At 43.4% G+C, this 15,099-nt stretch overlaps 2 protein-coding genes across 2 annotated transcripts; both read left to right on the top strand.

Annotated features, from left to right (window-relative positions):
* The first annotated feature begins 7,007 nt into the window (after positions 1–7,007).
* Positions 7,008–12,379, top strand: LOC108113258 (solute carrier organic anion transporter family member 74D). Its single transcript, XM_017223808.2, has 8 exons — positions 7,008–7,139; positions 7,850–8,626; positions 9,051–9,280; positions 9,347–9,679; positions 10,572–11,434; positions 11,509–11,640; positions 11,699–12,018; positions 12,078–12,379. The coding sequence occupies exons 2-8, from the start codon at positions 8,307–8,309 to the stop codon at positions 12,250–12,252; spliced, it is 2,373 nt and encodes a 790-aa protein (XP_017079297.1). The 5' UTR covers positions 7,008–7,139; positions 7,850–8,306; the 3' UTR covers positions 12,253–12,379.
* Positions 12,380–12,578: 199 nt separating this feature from the next.
* LOC108112191 (solute carrier organic anion transporter family member 74D) lies at positions 12,579–14,896 on the top strand. Its single transcript, XM_017222003.1, has 5 exons — positions 12,579–12,733; positions 12,788–13,017; positions 13,078–13,398; positions 13,456–14,623; positions 14,676–14,896. The coding sequence occupies exons 1-5, from the start codon at positions 12,588–12,590 to the stop codon at positions 14,857–14,859; spliced, it is 2,049 nt and encodes a 682-aa protein (XP_017077492.1). The 5' UTR covers positions 12,579–12,587; the 3' UTR covers positions 14,860–14,896.
* The last annotated feature ends 203 nt before the right edge of the window (positions 14,897–15,099 follow it).

Below are 15,099 nucleotides of genomic sequence, written 5' to 3'. Positions count from 1 at the left end.
CTCGGGCTCCGTGGCGTAGAAATTTATGAAAATTTGATTAATCTTATCAAGATGCTCTGAGGCAAGTCAGTCAATCAAAGGGTTGCTCAAGGAAAAATGAATTATCAGCAATTTTTGCCTTCCTCTGGCTGCCTGCCTTTGGTTGCCTTTGAGCTAATTGAGTTATAGCCAAGTTCTGAGGAGACAGAGTGTTCCGGAGTAAGTGAGTCACTATCAAAAAACACACAGTTTGCTGTCCATTTGACCCAGCTCTGAACCCCTTCCCAAAGTCACAAAGTCAGCTTACAATCGATGGCCAATTATTGGGGTTTTCCCCGCTTTAAACATATTCATAAGGTAATTTGTCTGGGTCGTGGGTGAAGCTCCTCTGATAAGAACCAATTGATTCGAATGCGTATTAGTATATATTTTTTATTTGACCAAGTATCGACTTATTTTGTATTCGTGTTTGTCCAGGGGCCACATCCTTTCAACCTAAGCTGCTTGTATCAATAAAAATTCGATTATACACACACATGGGGAGTCGGAAGCCGGACCCTTGCAACGATTTATCATTGTGTTGACTTTATCGGCCGGGGCACACATAAAAAATGAGAGAGAAAAAGTAAAGGAGGGGTAAGTAAGTGCTCGACTTATAGTTGCAAACCCACACACACACACACAAACACACCCAGGGACAGACATCCACACACATCACGCATACGCCTAGTTGGGCTTGACAATATCAGCTTAGTCTGCCGGGAAAGGACGCTGCTTTTATTGCAGCTTTTTCATATTTTTATAAATATTTTAAGCAGCAGTCGGGGTGAAATCTGCAGAATTCAAGTAGCTTATCAGTCTCGTATGTGGGCTTTTTCCTCTCTCGAATGTCCTGTAAGCGTATCAAGTATCAAATGCCAAACAAGTCAACAAATTGGCAAAATCTTTGTTGTTTCCATAAGCAGAGGAGAGGGCTTCCCAAAAAACTTGCCCAGCCTGGGGACCCCTGACCCCCTCCGCTCGATGATATTTGACCAGTTAAGTAGTCGTCTTGGTTTGTTTTTGTATTCCGCCAGCGTAATCGACTTCGACTTGATGTTCCTCCTTTTGCCGGCTAAAGTTCTGCGGTGACTCCTTGGGCAGGACACTCGAAGAACGAGTGAGAGTTCGACTTAATTGCTTATGTAATTGTTGGCATTAAGTGATTTCTTGTTTATTTCACAGCTGGTTGCATTTGAACGTAATTGAAATTAAAAGCTGGCAAAACTGAGAAAAGGGTGAGATGCACATTAAGCTAGCATACTTTTGAGGGCACCGGGCTTATGATGGTCTTCGATTTCGATTTCTTTCCTTATAAACTGGACATTTTTAAGACAGTTTTTCCTCTATTACCCAATTATTAAGAGCATTCACCTGAGAATTGCTAATTAAACAGAAAATAAGCTTAAGATGGCCTAGACAAATACCAAAGAAAAAGGCGCTGTGTGGAAATTAAAAAGAAAACTTTTCACATCAAAGAAAAACTTGCACAAAATTAAATAGGCAGATTAAAAAAGCAGAGGCAAATATAAAAAGAAGCGGCAGAGAAATTAAAATGCATTTGTCAATGGAAAATGGAGAAAAGTTGGTAATTAAACAAACACAAAACGGAATATTCAATAACTTTGGGAAAAGGTGGAGGAAAATTCATTTTTCTTCTTGAGAAGAAGAATGAAGGACACCGATAATCGCCTCTTTCATATTCTATTTTTTCATGCCAAGATTTCTTTAATGAAACAAAATTCACAGAGGGGAGGGAATGAATCCCAAGTTGTGTAAAATCCCGTCATTAAAAGTATTTGGTTTCTGGAACCATCGCAGGACATTAGATCCTTAGACGGAAGCAGAACGAAGGCAGTTTTCCTCTAATCCAATAAGTCCATGCAACTGACACGGCGGCATTTCCATTTACAATGTTTAACCCTTTTTTCGCGGTGAATTACAAATCGAAAAAGCAACGCATCGCTGGTCCTGGTCCAAAAGACACTCGTTATCCTGGCCCAGGACAATAATAAAATCACAGGACAGCGAGCAGGACGCCGGGCACTTAATTAGAAAACGTTTAATGCCCCCAGTGATATCCTTGCGGCATTCGACTCCTTCAACCGGAAGCCATTTCGGGATTCTAGCAAAAAGAAGAGTTGCCATTGGTATGCGAAAGCTGCCTCTCCTTCGCTTCATTCGAGCAAAGAGAACTCCAAGAAGAGCTCACAGGAGACAATCTAATTTTCCAACTAATTTAGTTAAAGTGCTCAATAGTTGAGTTATGTATTTGGCGCAGGCCATTGATTAGAAATAAAGTTTTCAGAGAACCGAACGAAGGGCTATCTATTCTGGTAAGTTGTAAAAATACTTTCGTCTGCAATCATATTTTTAATGAAATTAGGAAATAAACTTTCGGAGAGTCTTGTAGATATGGATGGAGAAGCAGAAGGAGACATGAAGACACTTTCTGCCCAAATGAATGCAATTAAAAGTTGAATGGGAATCGAACTTTTCCAGTTCCAAAGACAGAAATTCCCATCTCCTTTCCTATAAAAAACCCAAACCCCGATTCCAAGATATGATCTAGGAATCAGAACAGAACAAGCGTGTCAAACCGCAAAAAAATGCGCCGCATGAATATATTAACGATATGACAAAAGCCGAGGGAAATGCCGGAAAAATCCTGGCCGGGGGATACAGATACAGATACATTAAGTGGCAACAATACGAAGAGCAGGGAAAATTAAAAGGGTCACTTTACAAGGACTTAAATTTATATTCAAAAAAAGCAAATGAAAAGGCAAAAACAACACAAAGAGAAATGAGATGAAAAGTATGGAAAATAAATTCATATTTGAGACCAGCGAGAAGGGTGGGTGAAACAGGATGTTCTCCAGGGTGGGAGGCTATGTTTGTCGATGATAAAGAGACTTTGCTTGTCTTTTGGTTTGCTCATTGGGCACAGATTCTGGCAAGGTTTTCCTCGGCTTGGGGTGGCTAGGGAAATATTTACAAACATAATCGCTGAAAAATTAAGTTTCTGAAATTGCTTTTTTTGCACTTTATTACAGCATATTGCCCGAAATTTATCATTGGCAACGAGCTTATTCCGGATGAAAGCCCCGATTTTCTCATGAGTATATTTTAAGAAAATGTTTTAGGCATAAAAGGCATGAAACACAATTAAAAACGAAGACAAAACGTGATCGAAAGAGGTCAAACCCCAGAGCAAGATTAAGCTGTGAGCTTAGCATATTTAAGTGGTCACGGGCCTGGGCTCAAAAATAAAGAAAAACCAAAAAAAAAATACCCTGCCCGGTTAAGCCCGGTATCCGGGAGAAGGTCTCTAATTGAGTAAACGCCAGCGGAAAAAAACAGGAATTAAAATCGGAAAAACGATAGATATAAGCAAAAAACACACACAATGGCAAAGGGAAATTGGAGTGGTGGCTGCGTAGCGGTTTGTTTTCCATTCCTAAGCTTATTTTCCCGAGCAGCTTTCGCCGAAGTGGCATAAGATGCATCAACAGCGGGCCAAAAGGAATCAAAATATAAAGAGCACGGGAATTAAAAATTGTGAATGGTTGAGGAGATGAAGGTGGAGCTCCAGCTGAAGGAAAACAAAGCAAATGGAAAGCCAAGGCAAGAGCAGCGACCCGCAGCGCATAAGGGGAACATTAAAAATGTTGGCCAGCTTTCGGATCCTAATCCTTTTGCCAGTCGATCTCATTATGCACGCCCAGTAACCGGGGTCGCTTTTAATGACCCGAATCCGGCAGAAATTCGGATGCCCCAAAAGCGGACAGCTCGAGCTTCCATTTTTTGATTAATTATGTGCCGAAAGTGAATGAGTTTCCATTCCAGCTCCTGGGTAATTCAGGTAATCTGTGCATTGTCTATTTTGACATTTCATTCTTTTCGGAGTATTGAAGCTCAAGGTGTGCCCTTTGCCCTCCCGAGCCCTCTCGGTTCATGCTAAATATATCAAATGCGTAATGAGCGCACGTGAGCTGCATGCCATATGCCGATTTTCACCCAGGACTCCCAATATTCTTTTATACATTTTTTTGGGGGTCTTTCGAGCACTATTTGGAAGGTGGGTGCTCAGCCGTCGGTCTGTTAATTACAACTTAAATTGACAGCAAAAATTGGACTGGAAAATTGTGGGTTTTCCATGCGGTCGGCATATTAAGCGCTTACTTCAGAGGAGTTGAGGAGCAGGGCAGCATAATTTCGCTGGCAGGAGTAGACAAATGAAGACTTAAGACCTACTTAGACCAAGAGCAGTCGGGCGTATAGCATTCAAAACTCCTAAGCTGCACGGAAAAGTATTCCGCAACAAAAGCGTTGTATAAAAAAATCCCAGCAAAAAACAACAAATTAGCAAAGAAGACAGGGGAAGAGATGGGTGGATGGGTGGTTGGGGTACTGTCTGATGGGCGGATGGAAAGGGAGAAGCATTTAACCCTAATTTGACACACACGCAACCTTGACTGACGGAGGAGAGAGAGGGTTGGCACTGCATAGAGAAGGGGTTGTGGATGCTACAGGGGGTGCGGTGTCATACGCCAAGTCACAAATAAATACATTTACGCTTATCAAGGGTTACAATGAGCACAATAAAAGGAGTTATTGAAGGTCTTGTTACGAAGTTTTAATACCCTTTGATTGTTGGCTAACAGAAGTTGGTTGGAAAAGTCTTGCTTACTCTTGAAACGTATATTAAGTTTTATAAGTAGATACTCTAGATTCGATTAGTATTTAAGATTATTATCTTACTTAGAAGTTGCATAAATATTTTGTTCAAAATGATCTACAAAATACGATATTTGACTTGAAAATTCGAATCATTTGAGGACTTGAAAGACGTTACTTTCTTCTGGCAACGTTCAATGAAATCCGCAACAACCCTTTCTGATTTCAAGGATACATCATTCGCAGCTGTAACGTATGCTAACTGCCGTTAAATGCGAATGCAAGGAAGACAACAATATCAATAAGCAAACTCTCACACATGTGTCGAAGGGGTGAAACGATGAAGGACGAAGGGCGAAGGGGTGGCGAGGATGTAGCGACAGCGGAAACGGAAATCACAACAAAGTGCTGACATGTGCCGCGGTCATGGTGAAGGGAGAAGTTGGGCCTATGCGGTTGCCCACACACACACACACACACACACACGTACCCCACATACGTTCATGTGTGGGTGTCAAGTTCCTTTTCACGCGCAAATTGAGTGCTTAAGCGGTTTAGTTGGCACGTCTCACTCTCCCTCACTCCTTTTCTACCGCCCCTTTATGCCACCGGAAGCGGAAACTCCGCATGGGAATGTGTATTCGCATTCGCAGTGTTTGCTGTGGCGTCGGTAAGCCGTCTCGGCATTCATCTTTCAGTGCACTTGAGGAGGCCCCAGCCCAGCTGGAGAACTCCACTTTCCATATCCTGGCGATAAGCAAGTTTCGCATTCGCGTGTATAATTCATGACGATTCACTTGGAAAACAAAAAATTATTATTTATTGTCAACGCTTGCAGCTTCGTCTTCCGCTGGTTTATGTGTGCCACTGCGATAAGATAAGGGGGCTGGGAAAAATTGGCAAAACCTTAAAAGGGGCGGGGCAGTACAAATTTGCATACGTTTTGGCCGGAAATAAAATCGCAAAAGCGAACGCGTGCCAGCGACATAAAGAAAGCAGCTCGAATTGCGGGCTCTTTCACATTCGCTAAAAATATAGGCAAATATATAGCATACTTACAGGCGGACCGCAACAACACAGATAAAGATGCCACATTGTGTGGCTATATCTTGCTCTCTCTTTCCCGCCGACTGGCTCATTTGTTGTTATTTATGCTGAGCCCTAGTGGTATATGGAAATCCCCCATAAGAACCGCGGTCACATTTGCTCCTGTTTTTCCCGTTTCCCACTTCTTTCCTGTTATTTTGCAGACAAACTCATAACCAAGATAGAAATAGAGCGGAAAAGCGAGTGAGACGGCAGCTGGTGTTGGGGAAAATGAAAAATAATAATAAAAAATAATAATAAACATGCTTGGGCTGGCGTTTTATTGCCGCTCAATTGATATCATGAAATTATGCCTTTGATTTTTATTGCCCTGCCGGAACATATGATGTTCCCTTTCAAGACACTTTTACACATGCAGATATGTATGTTCCTCGGAAGTCATGTCTTGGGATTATTTTTAAGCTACTGCCGCTGCCTACATATGTGGTCGCTGTAATTGCAATTTGAATTCAATTTGTGGACGATTGGGGAAAAACTTTGGCATAGTGTATATAGCTTATCGTTTACGATCTTAGAAATAAGTGGCAGAGCAGAGGAGAGGGAGCTTTTTTTACGAAACCTGATACTTAGGAACATCTTTTTATCTGGGAGGTGGGTGTGATACCACTGGCAACCGCAGACCTGATATGTCTCTAACATATATTACCACAAATTGGCAACTGTTTAGTCTAAGCTGTTCGATTTGCTTCCTCATGGAGATGCTTCTCCGCTTTAGTTGATTTCTTTGTTTAGCTGAGACTCTGGCTTTTGATTTCTTTTATCGGAAGCCCAAAAATATATGAAAATTTAAGTTAATATTATTGATTTTTATACCTTACTCCACAACAATGAATAGGAAACGAATGCCCTTTGTCTGTGCCCATAATTACTCAACGGTTTCACTTTCTTTCGCTGCCATTCATCCGCCGATTCGACTGTGGGTATCCAATTGAGAAGAGCGAATGCTTCTACACTAACTAAATAAGAACTCTTAGGCATATGTATATACCTGACAGCTAACTATTTTGACGGGGAATTGATGTCAGTGACACAGTCAAAATACGAAGATAAAGAACCCAAATCCGAACCCGAATCCCAGCCCGATTCCGAGTCGAAGCCAAAGCTAAGCTTTCTGAGTGGGCTCGGCAAATGAAATATATGAGAAATCTTCCTGAGATGAGTGAGCATTTCGTGGAGCGACCACAACACGCTGCGTTTAGATTAGTTTAGTTTAGTTCGTTTACGGTCTTCCCCGAATTGAGATCGTCTCAGCTGGCAGCAACCTAGCAGTCTTTACTATATCCGAAAGTCGCGATCGAAACAAAAACAAATCAAAATAATAGTAGTACCTACTCGTAAGTTAGGCAAGGGCAAATAAATTACAGAAATTAGCCCAAAGTGTGAGGGAAGACGGTGAAGGAAGTCCAGAAGGAGCGAAGTTCTGGAAAAGTTGCTATTCAGATATTTATCAAGACCAGTACAATCAAGATAAAGTTCAAGTGATAAGCTGCGCATAAATTTAAATATGCTAAGTGAATTGTGGCGACACATAAGCTCTACACACGGACACACTCGTACACACTCGTACACACACGGGGCTGCACATTAAATAATAGAACACACGTTGGGGCATTGAGAAAGATTCTGTTCTTCGTTGTTCGTTCTTCGTGAATAAAAGCCCAATCGCGACTGACAATAATAACGAATTCGCTCTCCAGCTCTCTGGCTAAACTAATTGTTCACTTAAACAAAGATAGCGATAGCGATTGTGACTATATCACATTGATCCCGTCCCTAATCCGAACCAAAAACAATGAACAGGCAAATATAGTGTTTGCCCGGGGGGTAAAACTTGCTCGCATTTCCATGGAAATCTGAGGCAATGACTTGCTGAGATTTACGTGCTCATCAATGTGCAAACCCACCGAATAGCCGGCGCTTAAGATAAGTCCCCACCGCTGCACACCTCTGTCTGGTAGCCCACGGCCTTATCACACACTTTAGCTGTCTATTTTATAACTTTAGTACCCGAACTCAACCCACAAACAAATTGTAAATTTCGCAGGTTTCAACAGGAGCAGCATGAGCGGACATCAACGTGCCTCGATAACCGTCCAAGATTAGCTTAATGGCTCGGGGGTAGTGATATCTCGGGCCAGAGATAATATTTTGTTAAAATATTTGATGCACGCTGACGGGACGTCACTGTTTTGAGCCAACTCTTGGGAGAGTCTGTCTGGATCGGCCTGTCCGTCGATACAGTTAAGATCCGCCGCCAACCGACCACATCATGCCACTTGTTCCGCGCCCGTCCACGCGTCAGGTTGTTTTCTAGATCCCCAGATCCGTAGTTCCCTCCCACAAGCCAGCTAATTGCCCGTGAAAGATCTGGCGAAAAATTAAGAAATATTCTGAGCGACCGTAAAAGTGACGACTGTAACGTATTTGTGTATGTGTGAGTGAGTTCCGGAAGAGACCAATGTGCCAAGTGAGATCGCAGCCTAAGTCGACTCGCAACTAGGATGGTTCAAAGTGAGAATCCCAGCAGCCTGGGACCCGAGGAGCAGAACGTAGATACTGCAAGCGCAGAATCCCGAGACGAATCGGACGTCGAGTCCAGACTTTTGGACAATGGCAAGCCCTACGACAAGCAGAAGGAGGCGGGAGTTGATTCGGACAGTGAAAATCCCACTCCGAAGAAATCAAAAACCAAAAAGAAGAAACAGAAATCCGAGCAGGACCGCCTCATGACTGCGGAAATTAACAAACTGCTAGATGAATCTCCGCTGGAGAAGAACGTCACCTGCGGATTCTGGATATTCAGGGGAAAGTTCTACCAAAGGTAAGTGAACTTAAGGCTGAATGTGTAGGAAAGACGAAAAAGCATTATGGTTAATGTATATATATTCTGAATCTACATCACTGAACAAAAATGTCCTACTATGCCCGTATATCCGTGTGTCCGTTCGTCTGTCTTTCTATCTGTCTATACAAACGCTGAGATCCCTGGACTTTACGAGCCAGAAAGTTGGGATAAAGATGCCTCTAGATCAAAAGTTCATTCACGATCTGGCCCACGCCCATCTTAACGCCCATAATCCGCCAAAGTCTTTGGCGCCAAAAAATTTTACATTTTAATATTGGAACTTTGTCATTTTGTGAATACTTACAGTCATTCCTATGAATAATGACCAACTAATACAGCATAATAACATTGTTTTTGAAAGCAAAAATCATACAATCCCTAATTTTATATCACCCTTTAGATTTGCAAACCAAACTGCATATGTTTTACTCTACGGAATCGTCGGCTGTATCTTTTCAATGACATACGCCTACTTCAATGGCACGATCACCACAATAGAGAAGCGTTTTAAGATTCCGTCGAAGAACACGGGAATAATCTCGGTGGGAAATGATATAAGTCAGACCTTGGTGTCTGCTGTTCTGGCCTACTACGCGGGAAAGGGTCATCGACCGAGATGGATTGGGTTCGGTAAGATGTTTACAGGAAGATATGTTCTCAAACAAAAATACTATAGTTCGACCATATACCCCTCAGGTCTTCTTACCATAGTCTTTTTCTGTGTTCTAACCACGGCACCACACTTTCTTTACGGCCCCGGGGAAGATGCACTGGCTTTGACCTCAGAGTTTGGTGGAATGCCCGATGAAAATGCCACCAAGGAGGCCATCGAGGAACAGAGATCCAAAACCCTCTGTCGCTTGAATGGAGGAGGAGCCGAGTGTGAGGTCGGTGAGGGGAACTTCGCCCCACAGCTCTTGCTCTTTGTGGCCCAGTTTATATCCGGAATCGGAGGATCCCTGTACTACACCCTGGGAGTATCCTACATGGACGACAACACCAAGAAGTCAAAGACTCCGGCATTGCTGAGTGAGTAGTAGCCGGTTTTAACCACCTGAAACCGTATAAAATGATAGTAGGGCGTGGCTAATCTCTTGTATCTTAACGGCCATGAAAATCATAAAAAACTTTACTGGGGGAAGGCCAGTCCATTTACGCTGACTCAGGACCAGCATATACACTTTCCGTTTCCGAAAGAATTTTTGAGTTACCAAAAAAAGAAAAAGTAAACAAAGACTATAAGCCATAGATTAGGAAAACAACAAAAACTAGATTAATTGTCGATAAGAATGAAAGATTTTTATTAATAATTTCAGGTAATTCAAATAGATTAGTTTTATCAGGTAATAAATATTAAGAAATATTAAGAAATGTATTTAAAAGAAAAAGTACGTACAAGAAAGTACATTTTATGAATTTACGTTTCTACTTAAGTTAGTTTTCTAACTTTTTAATACAACTTCTTGATTAGATGCTTAAGATTTGAAGATTTTAATCTTCTTATATATTACGAAATATGCAAAAATGTTTTTTAGTTTTCAGACGAATTACCTATGTTATTAACATTACAAAAACTGATTTGGAAAAAAGCTCGATTTTTTATTCAAATTATTTCGCCACTTTCTTGAGCTTTCCGAACGAGTAAGTTCTTTACGAGCAAGAGAGTTTGTTATACTTCAATATTTTGTTGTTTAATGAGAGACAATAAAGAGTTATCTTTTTACAGACCTTAGGAAAATATTTTCTTAGTAGCTAGACAAAGTAACGATTAGCTGTTTGCAATCTTAGCCCAGGAGATATGCTTATCTTTAAGATAAACATGAGAGCAAGCCGGGACACCTATTGAACTATAAAATAATAGTAAAGTAGAATAAATTCCAGTAGCTCCTTGGAAAATCAAAGATTTTGTAACATATTCCAGGTCTGTCCTACTTCCTGCGTATGCTGGGTCCTGCCATTGGATATGCCCTGGCCTCCTTCTGCCTGCGCCTGTACATCGCCCCGCAGATGCATCCGGTGATCAATAACAAGGACCCTCGCTGGCTGGGCGCCTGGTGGCTGGGATGGCTGGTAATGGGCGGACTGCTCTCCTTCTCCGGGGTGTTCCTCTCAATGTTTCCCAAAGAACTTCCCCGAGCAGTGGCCCGCAGGAAGGTGGAGGAGAACCGACGGCGTGAAAAGGAGAGACTATCTGTGAAGAGCACGGAGAAGGAGCGCTTGACAGTCGAGTTAGACCAAAAGACTCCTGTGGAAGCTAAGGCATCCTTCCAGGACATGCTGAAAACCTTCCGCCGCCTGATCACTAACAAGACGTACATGTGCAACACCCTGTCGAGCATTTTCTACCTGGTTGGGTATACACCCTACTGGATATTCACACCCAAGTACATCGAGGTGCAGTATCGCCAGTCTGCGGCCACTTCATCCATGGTAACCGGAACAGTGGCCCTGGCTTTCTCCGCTGTGGGTGTGCTCCTTTCCGGTTTCATCATCTCGCGATATAAGCCCAGGGCCCGATACATGGCGGCTTGGAATGTGATTGTTGGCTTTCTCACGGTGGCTGGCATCTTCGCCTACGCCTTTATCGGTTGCCCGGGAAATGAAAGTTCCGTAATTGTCAACATTCATGACAGTTCCTTGGCGGGCAACACCACCACCTGCAATTCGGCCTGCTCCTGCGATTACGTCCGCTACTCTCCAGTTTGTGGGGAGAACAATATGACCTACATCTCTGCCTGCCACGCGGGATGCAAAAGTTTGCACGTAAATTCCGAAGGAAAGAAGGTTAGTCCTAGGTTAATATTAGATATATTTAGATATAAATTATTCTTCAAACATTTTTCTATAATCTTCTCCAGATTTTCTACGATTGCTCCTGCATTCCTGGTGATGATACCGGCAACTCCACGAGCCAGTTTAAGCGCGTTACCAGCTTCGATTTGGCGAGCGATGACTTCAGCCAGGACACGTCAAACTTCACCGAATTGCAGGTTAACCGTTGAATCTTTTATGAGACTTAAGGACTCTTTAACCTCTCTAAACTTGTAGAGCCTAGCGAATGGCCAGGCAATGCCAGGAGCCTGTCCCGTGAACTGCTGGACACAGTTTGTGGCCTTTTTGGCCGTCATGTGCTGCCTGAAGTTCGTGGGAGCCAGTGGCAGGGCCTCCAACTTCCTGGTCTCCGTGCGCTGTGTTCCGGAAAAGGATAAGACGGCAGCCATGGGGTTCGGCATGACCCTGTGCTCGATGCTGGCCTTTATTCCCAGTCCAATATTCTTTGGTTGGGTCTTCGACAGGGTCTGTTTGGTTTGGGGCAAGACCTGCACAAACAAGGGAAACTGTTGGCTCTACGATCCGCTTTCCATGAGGTGAGATGATCCTAAGACGAACTTAAATATCAATCTCTTAAATATCAAACTTCTCCCAGGTACACTCTGAACTTCACCGCAGCTGTCTTTATCGCCATTGGGGCCATTTTCGATCTGGGGGTCTGGTATTACGCCAAGGATCTGAAAATCTTCGACGAGGACATCAAGGAGGTGGAGATGAAGATTGTCCAGCACGAGGAGGAGGCCAACAACGAGAAGAATACAGAGATCTAGACCTAAGTTATTGTTATTCCTAAGCGCTGTGTGAGAGTGAGAGTTTTGGTGCCTTCATTTGTCAATATATAAATGTGTGATTTCCCCATAGAGCCCAGTACCATAATAAACGGTATTGTAACAGTAAGGTTGCCCTCTGTATATACTCGTATGGTTATTGCTGACAATTAAAGACCAGATCCCGATTAGAAAGATAAATCTCGGACGGACTAAGCTCTAAAAGAGTGAAGGTTATCTGCTATCTCAGAGCTTTTGTTTGCCCCCCGGCTACAGGTTGATTGCAGGTTGCCTCCGAGTCGTGCGTTCAGTATTTTGGAGTAGTTCGACAGTGAAGGATGGACATGGCCAGTGAAGCAATCGAGACCTCAAAGTTTTTAAAAGATAAAGAGAACGGTATAAATGAATCTGAAAAGCGAGAGGATGTGGAATCGTCGGATACTTTATGTGGTTTTTCCATATTCAAGGGGCCTGCAATACAGAGGTAGATTAATCTGCCTCTATCTGAGATTTGCGTAATCCATATCCTGTTCTCCAGATTTGCCACAGCTCATATGTTCGTGATTATATACGGGATAGCTAGCTGTTTTCTGGCCATGGCCTTTACCTATTTTACCGGAACCATCACCACGATGGAGAAGCGTTTCAATATACCCACCAAGATATCGGGACTCATTACGGTGGGTAACGATATCAGCACAGTTTTCTCCTCGGCCTTTCTGAGTTACTATGCAAGTCGAGGACATCGCCCTCGTTGGGTAGCTTTGGGTAATGTCTTTAGACTGTAATATCTACTTTGGTTAGCACATCTCTTTTCCCACTTTTTAGGTCTCATCATTATTGCACTTTTCTGCCTGCTCATGTTGACCCCACACTTCTTCTACGGAGCCGGTGAAGAAGCTCTAAGACTGACTGAAGAGTACGGAGAGTTGGAGTCCGTTGAGTCATCTTTAAATGCCACAGAAAAGAATGATGCACTTTGCCATGAAAAGGACTCGAACTGCATAGAGGGGGATGGGAACTACACACCCATCGTCCTGTTCTTCATAGCACAGTTCATAGGTGGCATTGGGTGTTCCTTGTTCTACGCTCCCGGTCTCTCCTACATGGATGATAACTCAGCCAGTTCCAAGACGCCAGCTATGCTAAGTTAGTATGGTTTTAGAGTCCTAAAGAGTATCAGAGATTGACCGTTCTTTTCCCAAGGTTGGTCCACCTTTCTGCGAATGCTTGGTCCTGCTATGGGTTTCTCCATGGTCTCCCTGTGTCTCCGGCTGTACATCGATCCCTTCAAGACTCCACTGATCACGACAAAAGATCCCCGCTGGATGGGAGCTTGGTGGTTAGGCTGGATTCTCCTCACCTTTATTCTGCTGATCTCAGCAGTCTTTGTGGGCATGTTTCCCAAGGAAATGCCAAAAGCCAAGGCCAGACGTTTGAAGGCAGACGGAGAGGAGGACACTCCGCTGGCGGAGCGCTCCTTTCAGGATATGCTGGACTCCCTGAAACGACTAGCAGGCAACAAGGTCTATGTCTACAATATGCTGGCCTCGATACTCTACTTCTTTGGCTACATGCCCTACTGGATTTTCACTCCCAAGTATATCGAGATCCAGTACCGACAATCGGCATCGACGGCCACTATGGCGACGGGAACTTGGGCGCTGGGATTCTCCGCCGCAGGGGTCTTGATCTCTGGATATGTGATCTCCAAGTATAAGCCAAGTGCCAGAGCAATGGCTTTTTGGAACTTTGTAGTAGATTACCTAACAGTGGCTGGACTCCTCTGTTATGTCTTGGTGGGATGTGATGAGAGTGACCGGGCTAACTCTTTATCCATTGTTCCCAGTGGCGACAGCTGCAGTGCCTCATGTGACTGTGAATACGTTTACTACTCTCCGGTCTGCAGTCCGGATGATATCACCTACATCTCAGCCTGCCATGCGGGGTGCACCGAAAAGGGTTTGGACGAACTGGGAAAGATCATTTACACAGGCTGTCGGTGCATGGGCAACTCCCTTAACCTGACTTCCTTTTCTAATGTAACATCCTTGGCCTCGCAGTCCCAGATCGCCTTGGATGGAGCCTGTCCGGTGGATTGCAATAAACAGTTCATCATCTTTATGGCAGTCATGTGCTTCTTGAAGTTCGTAGGAGCCACTGGGAGATCTAGCAACTTACTATTGGCCTTGCGTTGTGTTCCCTCGAGAGATAAAACCTTTTCCTTGGGCTTTGGTAGCATGGTGTACTCCGTGCTGACCTTTATTCCCAGTCCTATTGTCTTCGGCTGGATGCTGGATAGCTATTGCCTGGTGTGGGGCAAGACCTGCAGCTCCAAGGGCAACTGCTGGATATACGACACAAAGTCCTTGAGGTGGGAAACTTTTTCGAAATACAAATTGATAATAATGATATTTCTCTTACAGGTACACCATGAACCTGGTGTGTGCCTCCCTGATTTTCCTGGGCAGCTTCTGGAATATAGGAGTCTGGTATCATGCGAAAGATATGAAGGTGTTCGACGAAGAGGAAACAGTACCTAAGAACAAGCAAGATGAAGCAATAGAGCTGAAGAAAAGATCACAGGAAAATGTTCACGATGAGAAATAAGAGTTATCAAATAAAAATAAAGAGCTTATTTATAGTATCTTTGTTTATATTTTTAACGGGGGTTACGTGGCCCACCAATGCTGAAAAAATTGTGCCAGAATTTCACACGCTTTCGAAAAAGATAAAGTTGATAAGGAAGCCCCGTCAATTAAGTGCTCTTAAAGTTTAATATCCATACCTAGTATATAAATGTCGGCTGGCTGATCCTCACTGTCTAATCTGACTGATTTGATAAGATCT

This window comes from Drosophila eugracilis, unplaced genomic scaffold, assembly GCF_018153835.1.
Source record: "Drosophila eugracilis isolate 14026-0451.02 unplaced genomic scaffold, ASM1815383v1 contig_90, whole genome shotgun sequence".
In the NCBI taxonomy this organism is placed as follows: Eukaryota; Metazoa; Arthropoda; class Insecta; order Diptera; family Drosophilidae; genus Drosophila; species Drosophila eugracilis.
This window is presented reverse-complemented; position numbering and strand designations above follow the sequence as displayed.

Coding starts and splice junctions, on each gene's coding strand:
- LOC108113258 (XM_017223808.2), top strand. CDS start 8,307: ATGGTTCAAAGTGAGAATCCCAGCAGCCTGGGACCCGAGGAGCAGAAC. Junction 8,627..9,050: donor AGGGGAAAGTTCTACCAAAG/GTAAGTGAACTT, acceptor ATCACCCTTTAG/ATTTGCAAACCAAACTGCAT. Junction 9,680..10,571: donor AAAGACTCCGGCATTGCTGA/GTGAGTAGTAGC, acceptor AACATATTCCAG/GTCTGTCCTACTTCCTGCGT.
- LOC108112191 (XM_017222003.1), top strand. CDS start 12,588: ATGGACATGGCCAGTGAAGCAATCGAGACCTCAAAGTTTTTAAAAGAT. Junction 13,018..13,077: donor CCCTCGTTGGGTAGCTTTGG/GTAATGTCTTTA, acceptor CCCACTTTTTAG/GTCTCATCATTATTGCACTT. Junction 13,399..13,455: donor CAAGACGCCAGCTATGCTAA/GTTAGTATGGTT, acceptor TCTTTTCCCAAG/GTTGGTCCACCTTTCTGCGA.